Source organism: Dipodomys ordii, unplaced genomic scaffold, assembly GCF_000151885.1.
Source record: "Dipodomys ordii isolate 6190 unplaced genomic scaffold, Dord_2.0 Scaffold135, whole genome shotgun sequence".
In the NCBI taxonomy this organism is placed as follows: Eukaryota; Metazoa; Chordata; class Mammalia; order Rodentia; family Heteromyidae; genus Dipodomys; species Dipodomys ordii.
The window spans coordinates 3,055,193-3,067,991 of NW_012267351.1; the positions used below are offsets into that span (position 1 = coordinate 3,055,193).

Sequence of the window (12,799 nt, forward strand, 5' to 3'; positions counted from 1 at the left end):
CGGCTTTTTTCTTTTTGCTTATGTGGTGCTGAGGAATCAAACCCAGGGCCTCGAGCATGCAAGGCAAGCGCTCTACCACTGAGCCACCTTCCCAGCCCAATGTGTAAGTCTTTTGAGTATAAAATATTTTCTGTCTTTATTGAGTTTCATTGTACTTGTTTCTAGAAACGTGATGAACGAACCCTGAAGAACACAGATATCAAGGTTGTGGACTTTGGAAGTGCGACATATGATGATGAACACCATAGTACTTTGGTGTCTACACGGCACTACAGAGCTCCAGAGGTCATTTTGGGTCAGTAAACACCAGACGTCCTTATACTGTGATGAAAGAGATTTTATTAGGGTAGGGATGGGGACATGGGAACATAATTTTATCCAAAAATGTGTGGACATTGCTTATAAAAACTTCTAAGTGATACTACTTTTGAAAGATACTCCAAATGGTGGTGAGTTTTGAACAAGTTAATCATGATCATAAAACAGGTTCTGATAGACAAGTGCATCATAATTAAGTGATTTTGAAGTTGGTACCTGTTATCGTGCTGTCACTAAAGCATGGTTCTGGTGAAGTGCTAAGGATGACCAACTTGGGAGTCGATAAAGGCCAAGGGTTAGAGTTTGTCAAAGACAGTGGCAGTATTTCAGATCAGGTATGCTGAAAGTTCTAAATGTGACCAGGCAAGGTAGAGTTTGAATGAATCTGAAATTTAGAATCATTGGCCTTGAGGGAAGGGAATCTGGACATGAGATGAGAAGAGTGTGTTTACAGCCTTCCTGAGGATGAAGGCAGAAGTAGATGAGGGAAAAATATGTAATGAGGTGCTAAAGTAGAGGGCAGGCCTTGGATGTTGGGATTGAATAGGTAAGATGGCAGGAAAGATGGAATTCTAGATAATAGAGGTGATTTTCACTTGGAGGATAATATGCTATAGAAGTTTCAGTCACCTGGGGAAAAGCTGGCATAGGAGATGGGTTAAAGAAGGAAACTTGTCTGAGCCAAAACTCGGTTGTTATATATTCCAATAGTATCTACTGTATTCAAATGAGGGGCATCATAGAAGTGAATAAAAATAATGGTGTGTGTGTGTGTGTTTGTGTGTTTAGCATATGCCTGTAATCTTTGGGAGGCAGAGTAAGGAGGATTGCCACTTTGAGGCCCATTCTGAACTGAACATAGTGAATTCTCTAGTCAGAAGTATTTAATGAAGCTTTTGATTAGTAATGTTTCTAAAAATCACTTAATATTTTCAAGTATGCCCTTTGTTATTTTACTATTATTTATGTCGGTCTTGAGGTTTGAACTCTGGGCCTAGACTCTGTCCCTGAGCTTTTTTTGCTCAAGGCTAGTGAAAGTTGGTTGTGGGGCTTGAACTCAGGGCCTGGGTGCTGTCCTTCAGCTTTTTTGCTCAAGGCTAGTACTCTACCACTTTGTGAGCTACAGTACCACTTCGAGTTTTCTGGTTGTTAATTGGAGATGAGCCTTACAGATTTTCTTGTCTGGGCTGACTTCAAACCATGATCCTTAGATCTCAGCTTCCTGAATAGCTAGGATTACAGCCACTGGTGCCTGGCTCAACTATTTTTTTGGGGGGTGGGGAGGGTGTTTCATGGGATTGAACTCGGCCTGGGTGCTGTCCTACTAGCACTCTACCACTTGAGCCAGAGCTCTACTATCGGCTTTTTCTGCTTATGTGGTGCTGAGGAATCAAACCCAGGGCCTCATGCATGCAAGGCAAGCGCTCTACCACTGAGCCACCTTCCCAGCCCAACTATTTAATTTTTAAAGACTAAAATATCTGTATAATTTACCCTTCTCTTCCAATTGAGTATAGGTTTAAGAACATTAAGTGTTTTGTTCTTTCCTGTCTATAGACAATCATGAGCACAGGTTTCAGTAGCAGTGCTCCCCATCATGACAGCAGTTTAGAGATTATACTGGAAAATATTGTCACCCTTTTACTTTTTATATAAGGTGTTCCACTTCAAGTTAAAAAATACTGTCCTGAGCCGGGCGCTGGTGGCTCACGCCTGTAATCCTAGCTACTCAGGAGGCTGAGATCTGAGGATCATAAGTTGAAGCCAGCCTGTGCAGATAAGTCTGTGAGCTCATATCTTCATTAACTACCAAAAAAGCTGGAAGGAAGGTTTCATATGTTAGCATTTTAAAAGTTGCAATATAATTAATGTATTTAATATTTGTTATTGAACAGCTTTAGGTTGGTCTCAGCCTTGCGATGTTTGGAGCATTGGTTGCATTCTTATTGAATATTACCTTGGGTTCACAGTCTTTCAGGTATGTATCTAAGCCATTTCATGTAATAATTTATAATGAATTTTAAATGTTTAAAGGCATGTTTGTGTTTTAGACTCCATCCCTATGCTTGAGGTTAAAATTTACGCATATCCCAAAATGGTCATCCTTCTCTGGAATCACAGTTCAGTGAAATTCTACTGTTAATAAGTAGACACAGCTCATTTTGTATGATCGTGGTTCATGCATGCCCCTATCTTTATTATAGACCTTCATAAGTCAGTAGTTTTACTGTAGCAGGTTTTAACTCAGCATTTGTAATGTTGAATCATTTCTTTTTGTAGAAGAATTCAGAAGCAACAAGTTTATTTTACTCTTTAAAAATTCACTATCTGTGATGCTTAAGCATTTCTAGGTTGGAAGTTGTTACCAATAGTACCTGGAAGTCCTCCAAAAGACTTGAAAACTGGTTACACTATACGGTTGTGTTTGTTGTAATGGAACAATGTAGCAAGTTGTTAGGAGCACCCAGAGGAGGTTGGTAATTGTTTCCTTACAGGAGAAATCACTGAGTACTATTACATAGGGAATTTCTATACAGCTGGTCATAAAACTGGGGTGTCTTAAGTGTGTCGGGAAGAAGGAGTAGTAGAAATGTAGAGGAGCAGAGATACAGGATCTAGTCAGGGAAGTTTGGTGTTAGAGTATTTATGGCAATGTAACTTGTATACCTTTGAAAGATACTTGTTTTTATCCACAAAGTTAGTGCTTTCAAAATACATACTGGCTAGAAATATATTTTTCCATTTAGGAAAAGACACTAAAATTATTTGGCAAAACAAAAAATAGCCAAACACCCCCACCACACACACACACACGAAGTTTCACCTATATCTGGATTTGAAAAGTCTTGAAAGCCTTAGGTAGTGCATTGAAAAAAGAGAATGGTGTTTTCATTGTGGTACCCCAGTGTTCAGTTTTGCTTTGTTTGAGAGAGTTGTGGAGATCCCAGCCTGATCTTTTGTGTTGGCTTGAAATTATAGCAATTTAAGGGTAGGATTTTAATTCTATACTGTGAATAAAAAGTTGTAGACTTAAGAAACTTAAGAAGTAAAGCTAGCCAGGTCTGGCAGTACAGACCTGTAATCCCATCATTTGAGAGGTTGAGGCAGAAGGATCACAAGTTGGTGGACTATGTAGGAAGATCCTGTCTCTCAAAACAAAAACAAAAATGGTGAAGCTAGTGATAAACCATTAATGTTTTGAAAGCAGTGTGCATTTGATAGATGTAAAAAGTACTATACACAGATTCTCTCTGGACAAGATTTGCACTCAGTTATGACTTCAAAAAAACATGCCTGATGGCCTGTTCTGGTTTTTTTTGTTGGTCATGGTGCTTGAACTCTGGGTTTGGGCGCTATCCCTCAGCTCTTCAGCTCAAGGTGAGCCCTCTACTGCTTAAGCCACAGTGCCACTTTGGTTTTCTAGTGGTTTATTGGAGATACAAGTCTCATAAACTTTTCTGCCTGAGCTAGCTTTGAATTGTGATCCTCAGATCTCAGCCTCCTGAGTAGCTAGGATTACAGGTGTGAGCCACCAGTGCCTGGCTTCAGTTTTTGTTTAAGAGACTGGGTAGAAATCATTTGAGCAGCTCTGCTTAAAATGCTTTAACTATCTGGCCATTTAGAGGACATTTGCTGGCTCTGCTCCAGAAGTATGGCATTCTTAGCCGTATGTTGGCTTCTCTTCTACTCTAGCCAGTGTGTGTTACTGTGTAGTTATTAGAATATGAGCCTTGGAGTTCACTGCTCAGCCTTCCTCACTTATGAACTCTTCACTTTGAGCTAGTATCTTAACCTTTTGTGAGAATTAATGAGACTTTTTACTATCTGGTATTATTAATTGTAAATAAGTGGACTTCTGAGGTCATTCCTTAAAACAGTTCAAGATATAAAAATGAAAGCACCTGTTCAGTTTTCCATTAAATCATATTAATGGGGTTGGGAATGTGGCTTAGTGGTAGAGTGCTTGCCTAACATGCATGAAGCCCTGGGTTCATTTCCTCAGTAACATATAAACAGTAAAGGCTGGAAGCAGTGCTATGGCTCTGGTGGTAGAGTGCTAGCCTTGAACAAAAGAAGCTTAGGGATAAGTCCCAGGCCCAGAGTTAAAGCCCCAGGACTGGCAAAATAAGTTGTTTAGATGCTGCTCGGACTTCACTAATCCATCTCAGACTAGACAACACAGCACACTGAGTATTTAATCTTTGAAGAATTGTGTAGTGTGAATTTAGATGAGTCCTTTTATATCAGCATAATCTTTTTTTTACACTTTATTATCTTTAAGTAGTTGTACAAAGAAGTTTATACAAACAGTATAACAGCATAACATTCCTGTGTTCACTTTTTTAATGTGTGTAGGGAAATGGAAAGTACTGAATTTTTTTTTTTTAATTTTTAGACTCATGACAGTAAAGAACATCTGGCAATGATGGAACGGATTTTGGGACCCATACCAACACACATGATTCAGAAAACAAGGTATGTTTCAAGATTAAATACCTTGGTTGGGCTGGGCAACAGTAGCTCAAGCTTGCAGTCCTAGCTACTCAGGAGACTGACATCTGAAGATTGTAGTTTGAAGCCAGCCTGAGCAGGAAAGTTGGTAAGACTCTTAGTTCTGATTAACCACAAAAAGCTGGAAGTGGAGCTGTGACTAGCCTTGAGAAAACAAAACAAAACAAAAAACTCAAGTGCCCAGGCTTGAGTTCAAGCCTCAGAATTGATACAAAAATAAATACCTTGGTAGGGTTTGGATAGTGGCCACGTTTTAAACTACAGGTAACAACAGGGGCTTTAGATTTTGCAAAACAAAAACCAAAAAACACAAATTGTCTATACTAGTGATAACTAATTTATAAATACATCTTACTCCTTCCTAAAAAGACGTTTTATGATGATGAAAAGTTATTTTTGTTTTTTTATATTTGAGTTATGTGTTTTCCTAAATTGATGTAAAAAGAGTACATGGAATTTGAAAAAGTGTATTCTTTGGATCATGAATTGGAATTAACCTGTGTTGCTGACCCAGCTATATGTCCAGCTCCACCCACATGAGTCACCTTGATTACTGTCAAGGCCAGGGCACTGTGGCTTAAACCTTTCAGCTACTTGGGAGGCAGAGATCAGGAGGATTGTGGTTCAAGCAAAAAGTTCACAATACCCAATCTAAACCAGTAAAAAATTGAGCACAAGGTGCTCGTTTGTCATCCCAGCTGAAAGTAAAGCATAAATGGGAGGATTTATGATCCACGCCAGCCTGGCCATAAACATGAGGATTCTATTTGAAAAGTAAAAAGGGCTAGTAAGAGTCTTCGCCTACCAAGCACTCGGCCCTGAGTTCAAACTCCAGTACTGCCATGCAAGACTTCCAGCTTCACTCCAGATAGAGTGGAATCAAAATTTATAGGAATAGGTCCAGGAGTCTCTGGGGTTTCTTTGTTTGCTTGTCTTTTGTTTATCATTTTGGCTTCAACAACAACAGAGAAGAGTTCTGTCCGAGTTACATAGGCTGGAAGTCCAAACAGTCCAAACAAGGCCATGTTCTCTTTGAAGGCACAGAAGGAAAGGCTTAGGAGAAATTGTTCCTTGCTACCTCTCATCTTTGGTGGTTTCTGACCATCTTGGAGATTCTGAAGACAGAGGTCTTTGTCTTCACACGGCCTTCTCCCTCATGTGTTTTTGTCCCTGTGTCTAAATTTCCCTGTTGTCATCGTCCTCAGAAAGCTGGTTGTGCTGGAGTTAGGGCCAAACCTAACTCAATATGAATTCATCTTAACCTCGTCCAAATAAGGTGCTGGGTGAATGTGAATTGTAATGGACATAATCTCGTCCTTACCTATTTCCTGCTTTGTGCCATGCAGCAATAAGGGATTGTTTTTTTTGTTGCCTGCAGCAGTTATTTTTTTGCCCCCAGCCTAGTTTTTTGCTGTTTATTTTGAAGATGGGAGTCTCAGACTTTTGACTGATCTCAAACTAATCCTCTAGGTCTCCCTGAGGAGTTAGGATTGCAGGCGTAAGTTAACTGGTTTTACATATGGTAATTGGGAACAATTTTAGTTCATATAGTAAAACCTAGAGAAGACAAAACAAGATACTATATATAGTGTCATATATAATTGTTGCAGGGGTTTCAAAAATCATAAACAGGTGTATATGTTCTGTACTTTTAGTGGTGGTTATGCATTCACCTGTCCCCTGGTGGATCCAAGAAGCAGGTCTTTTGTTTGTTTACTAATCCAGACTTTTTTTTTCTCCTTGTAGAAAACGCAAGTATTTTCACCATAACCAGCTTGATTGGGATGAGCACAGTTCTGCTGGGAGATACGTTAGGAGGCGCTGCAAACCATTAAAGGTAAAGAATGACAAAATTGAAAACTAAGAACAGGGCTGGGATGTGGTTGAGTGGTAGAGTGCCTACCTAGCATGCACGAAGGCCCTGGGTTCAATTCCTCAGTACCACATAAACAGAAAAGGCCAAGAAGAGATGCTGTAGTAAAGTGCTATCCTTGAGCAAAAGAATTTTGCTCAGGGACAGTGCCTAGGCCCTGAGTCCAAGCCCCAGGACTGCCCCCCCCAAAAAAAATTAAGAACAATAATGTCTTCACTATCAGCAGTATCTTGTTTAACAAAGCATTCTCCTCTTCACCCAGGAGTTTATGCTCTGTCATGATGAAGAACACGAGAAGTTATTTGACCTGGTTCGAAGAATGTTGGAATATGAACCAACCAAAAGAATTACCTTGGATGAAGCCTTGCAGCACCCTTTCTTTGACTTATTAAAAAAGAAATGAAATGGAAATTGGTGGTCTTACTATATACTTCTCTAGAAGAAATTACTTTAAGACTGTGTCAGTCAATTATGCATTCTAATATTTTTGTAAACATTAAATTATTTTGTACAGTTAAGTGTAAATACTGTATGTTTTGTATCAATAGTATAATTACCTTGTTAAGCAAGTATGATCTTGATAATGAATGAAATGAAGTTAAAATTAATTTTCCTTTTTGACATTAGTTACTATTTTTAAAGGCCTTTGGTAAATCCTTTGTGTCCAATGATAAATGTGATTGATTGATCTTGTCTTTTGTACATGGAGGTCAACTCTGAAGTGATTTTTTTTTTCCAAGTAAAAAAGAAATCTTGGCTACTTAAATCCTTAAGTGAATATTCTTTTTTTATCGTCAGATTTGGGACTTAAGAAGTTTTGTGTGTGATTGTTGGACAGCTAGGAGTATTGCTAATTCTAGATAGGCAAACTGTAGAAACCAAACACATAGGAATGCTGGTTGTGGTTTTCTGAGCTGGTAAATATTTCTACCCGGCATCTGAATACTTATCATAGTCTTTTGTTCTTTTACTCAACACTGAAATGCTGCTGTTTTATGGAAAATAGATAAAGGTAGAAAACAACAAACCAATAAGCAAAAATGTTCAATTAATCACAGAAATTTCTGCAGGTTTCTTTTCTCAGTGTGTGTTCTTCTGTTCTCCCCAAAAGTATGGACTGACACAGGCATGAGCTGCTTAGTAATAAGCATCAATGCTTTTATAGACCGCTGTGTAAACAGTCACTTCCCTTGATAAGGACTTGGCATTATTAAAACCTAAACCTCGGGCTGAGGGGTGCATTGCCTGCCTAGGCTTCTCCAGGCACTGGGTTCCAACTCAGCCCTGCAGAAACAAGACCTAAAGTTGACTCTCAACATCCTTTTGGAAAATGCAACTTTCCACTTAGTATTTAGCTTTTAGTGAAATCGTATATGGCATTACTGAACAACTGGTCGTGAGACAAACCGTAACCTCATTTTTCCTTTCCTTTGGATTCTTTTGCTGTATTTTAGGTTGATAACTCTTTTGTAGGATTTGATCTGCTTTGACTCTCATTCAGTATATTTTTCACCTCAAATAGTGTAATTTTAACCTAGAATTTTGTAGGTTTTAAAAAACATTCCACATTTCTACTACTGTCTTTCTTTGACATATGGAATACAATAGTCTTTATACCCTTGTCTATACCAGTTTTATTACTGCTGTTTATGGTTATTGGTTTTGTGGGGAGTTTTTTGTTGGTCATTGGGCTGGAACTCTAGGTCTGGGTGCTGTACCTCAGCTCTCAGCTCAAGTTGAGTGCTCTACCTCTACCTCTTGAGCCACAGGGCCACTTCCAGTTTTCTGGTGGATATTGGAGATGAGTCTCATGGATGTTCCTGCCCAGGCTGGCTTTGAATTATGATCCTCAGATCTCAGCCTCCTAAGTAGCTAGGATTACATGTGTGAGCCACCTGCACCTATGGTTGTTTTTTCAATGGTGCTGAGGTTTGAACTCAGCCTTGCACTTGTTAAGCAAGCTCTCTACCACTTGAGCCAAGTCTCCAGCCCCTTTTTTTTTGCCTTATTTTTCAAACAGGTCTTGCACTTTTTTTTTTTAACCTAAGTTATCCTGGAACAGCAGTCCTCTTGATTTCCATCTCTGAGCAGTTGGAATTACAAGAATGAGCAACTGTGTTAACCACTCCACCTCTGGGTTGGTTCTGTGTTCTATTGTGGCTCCTATTTTGTTGTTGATTTGCATTCCTGATAATTTCGCCTTTCGTTGTTTGTCTTGTTGAGTGTGGGATAGTTTGTATTCCTGTATGGTTCAGGTCGTTCAGTTGCCTTGTTTCAGGTTTTATATTTTTAAGCTTTGTTAAGACCATAGTGATTTTTAAATTTGCATTTTGTTTTCTATTTCCTCCAATACAGTCAAACCATTTGCTGTGTAAATTACCAGTATTTCCACCCTGGTCAGGAGGAACCCTCCCCGCCCCCCATGCCTTGTGAACATGGGGTTTGCTTGCACTCAAGATCAGCTGTGCTGGGTGATCCCTTCCCATCTGTCCTCCCTTCTTCCCCATGTGCTGGACGGGACTGGGACGAAGGGTCACAGGCCCTTGCAGGCCTCTTTCTCAGGCCACGCAGCTCTCTGCTGTAGGTTTCTCTACCAGGCCCTTCCTGAATGGTGGCCTGTGAAGTCTCCGGAGGGGGAAGAGCCATTCTTGAAGGTCACTTCATCATCCAAGGATCAGTGGCCTTTTTCATTGCCTAACGTTCAGTGTTCAGTGTCACAAGTACCTACCATTTGTACATGTCTCACTGTCCAGTTAGTACCTGAATTTAAGAACTGAGAACAGACTGAGCTACCACTGGGACTGGAGCTGGGCTAGAATGAAGACAGGTGGGTTTTCCTGTGCAACAATTTACACATGCAATTATAAAGTTCATTACTTGAAACCTGATAGCTTCATCCAAGCTTTTTCATTTGTGCTGGAAACACTTGTGAAATGGATCACATGCTTCTTGACCAGCTCATTGAACCTGGTAAGACCTCTGTCAGTGCTCCTTTGTGACGCTGTCATCACTTTAGAGAATAATCTGTTTTGTAAGATATTTTGGAATGCCCCTAAGCACTCTGCAGGGACCAGGCTGGGTTTGTTGTATATTCTGTTAATGTCTGTAGCTCTCTGCATCACAGCTCTCCCTCTCCCTACAGATCACTCTTCCTTTAGCTACCTGTGCAGGTGAGGGGCAGGAGACAGCCAGAGCTTGTACGTAGGGGTCCCTTGTGCCTGTCTGGCAAGAGTGTAACACATGAGAACTAGGTCCTACATGCTAGCTCTGCAAGCATGGGGAGTGGCGGCTGGTGTGGGAGAATACTTCCACTTGGTTCCTGGGCCCCTGTGAATTGGGAGCGCTGCATCACAGAAGCCCCTGATGGAGCACATGGTACATTGCAAACAGCCCTGCATCCTCAGGATTGCCACTGAGCTGGTACTCTGCCTGTTCCTTGAGAGGCAGGTCCAGTGTTGGGAGGCTGGCTGCTTTCCTCATTGCAGGATGCACAAGCACCAGCAGATGCTGTCATCTCGGGTCCTCTCCTGCTGCTTTGTTGGAAAGCCGGGCTCTTGGCCTGTATCTGGAGTCCACACCTGCGTAAGATGGAGGTGCTGTGAATGGGAAAGACATGCTCATCCCCGGAATAGCTTCCCACATGAGGGCCAAAGCACTGGCTCTTACTAGTTTCCAAGAAATGCCAGCCCAGTAATAAAGGTGGCCTTCAGAGGCAGCAGCAGCTAGATTAAAGTCGGGAAGCTTTGTGTTGCCATTGACATAGCTGCAGATCCACAATCCCCCCCCCTCCCTCCCCCCTGCTTGTTCACTTCTTTGTGTGTGGGTGTGTACCAGTACTGGGTCTCTTGAACTAGGACCCAGTAGCTCACCCTTACTTTTTTAGTTGAAGGCTGACCTACCTCTTGAGCTATAGCTCTATTCCCAGCTTTTTCAGAGTTAGAGATGAGAGTCTCAGACTTACCTGTTCTGGCTGACTTTGAGTCATGATCCTTAGGTCTCAGTCTCCTGTGCAGCTAGGATTACAGGTGTGAGCCGCCATACCTGCCTCTGTCCTCCACTTTTGCTCTCTGCCCTTTACGCAGGCTGTCCCTGCACTGCTCCATCACTGGGTCTCCCTGGGCCTTGTGGGTTGGCTCTGTGGCAGGTGAGAGTCCATCTTCCACATCCCTCCCTCCCCTCCCCTCCCTCGCCATGGATCTGCACTTGTAGTTCTGGTGAGCAGAACTAGGTTCCCCAGCAGTGTTCTTCCCTGTTCATTTGGTTTCCATGGGGCTAACCCCAACTTCAGCATCCCTGTTGGCTTCCCCTCCTCCAGTTTCACAAAACATCTGTACAATCAGGCTGTACAATCATTCACCCTTTCTAATGTGCTCTTTTTCTGGGACGACCACTGACAACACCGAGTGCTTTGCTTGCTTGCTTGCTTTTAAGATGAGTTGCAGTTGGTAGTAAACATTTTCACATCGGAACACCAACTCTCTCTCATACTATTCTCTCCTTCAAGAAGACAGTTTGGCTCACTCAAATGAGATAAAGTTAAAAGGTAACTTCAGCCCCTGATGAAGCCTTCTGAGGGGAACTGAAGGCAGAAACACCTAGCTGGGACAGTCTGGGCAGAAGGCCTTTGAAAGTGCAAGTGGAAGACTTAAGAAACCTTGACCTGAAGGATTAGGAGCTTGCTGTTCAAAGATCCTAGAGGAAGCTAATCCAGATAGTAAGGTAACAGACAAGGATCAGGAAGGGGTCAGCCAGCTTGGCTTGTTCAATACAGAGAGGCTTCTGGAACACTGAACATTATGAACAGGCGACAAGCAATTTATGTTTATGGTAGACATGAGTACTAATTTGTAACAAGCTGCTGGCCTCTTCCAAGTGGATCAAGTTTGTTTAGCAGATACTTTTCAGATGACTTATTGTGCAAGCAGGAGATTTTATACAGCTCTGGGCCAAGACTATAACCACCTAACTTAGCACCAGTGTAACAAAGTCCACAGCTACAAACTTGCAGAAATGAGAGGCTCCCTTCTCTTTTATTTCAATCCATCCCACCTGGATTCCAGGAGCAGGTGGAATGTATTAAGTCGAGAATCCGCTCAATAGGTTCAAGAGGTAAGTAACCTTGCCACAGAAGTGGCTCAAACCGGTTTGGAAATATGACTTAGTGGTAGAGTGCTTGCTTAGCATGGCCAAGAGGGCCTGGGTTCGACTTCCTTGGTACCATATAAAGTCAATTAAAAGAAAAGATGCACACAGTATTTTACCTAAAAGAATGGTCAGGGTGTTACCCACTTGACAGTTAGCAAGCCTTGGTGGCTTGTTGTTTTCAACAGGAGACCTCCTCCCTGCATCACTCCTGGCAATGAGTTTCCTGTGATCTTTCCTGCCCCCAGCACCGTGGCAGCTTTAATACAGCAACACATTATTTCTGACCTAGTTGTCCCCCCAAGGAGAGAATCAAGTTCGACAAAACTTAAGACTATCGTTCTGTCTTACTGTCTAAAAGCTTTTCCCAGATCAGGGGCCGGGGAGGTGGTGGTGGTGGTGGTGGTGATGGTGGTGGAAAACTTGTGTCTCCAGCGCTCCATGCCTGGCACAACAGAATAAAGGGCGAGAGAGAATTGAAATGCTCCGTGTGGCTCCCTCTCCGCCCGGACTCCAGGGAGCTGCTTGGCGGCCTTGGGCCACCAGGCGGCGCTACGCCGCCGTCTAAGGTGGAGCTCCGGGAGTTTTCCAGCCGAAGTTAAGTTTTGAACTTTCATTAAACAGTATCCGAAAGGTTAATTCTCAAGGATCTGGGGAGGGGTGCCGGGTGGGGGGGGATGAGGGGTGTCTCTAAGGCCAGAGGTGCTCTAGCCGTGGGGGGAGCGGGGCAGGGAGGGGTGGATGTGCAGAAGCCGCAGCGGGTGTCCGGGTGCGTCCTGGACCTCTGGGGGAGCGCAGCGGGCCCGGGGCTGGCCGGACGGCGGGACCCGGGGAAGAGGGGTGGGGAGGGTGCTCACGCGGGGACCGCGCATCCCACCTCGGGCGTGGGGGGTGGTGGCGAGGCCCGAGGGTGCGTGCGTACGGAGGTGGGGGGGGGAACCCCGACAGCGCGCG

The 12,799-nt window shown here is 42.7% G+C and overlaps 1 protein-coding gene across 1 annotated transcript in view; it reads left to right on the forward strand.

The window, feature by feature from the left end:
• Nucleotides 1-7,311, forward strand: part of LOC105996770 (dual specificity protein kinase CLK4) — a 43,213-nt gene extending 35,902 nt beyond the window's left edge. Inside the window, exons 7-11 of the mRNA XM_013030960.1 lie at nucleotides 166-295; nucleotides 2,214-2,296; nucleotides 4,715-4,794; nucleotides 6,577-6,667; nucleotides 6,966-7,311. Of these exons, the coding sequence (XP_012886414.1) occupies nucleotides 166-295; nucleotides 2,214-2,296; nucleotides 4,715-4,794; nucleotides 6,577-6,667; nucleotides 6,966-7,106 (525 nt within the window). The 3' untranslated portion in view covers nucleotides 7,107-7,311. The remainder of the gene's footprint in view (nucleotides 1-165; nucleotides 296-2,213; nucleotides 2,297-4,714; nucleotides 4,795-6,576; nucleotides 6,668-6,965) is intronic.
• The last annotated feature ends 5,488 nt before the right edge of the window (nucleotides 7,312-12,799 follow it).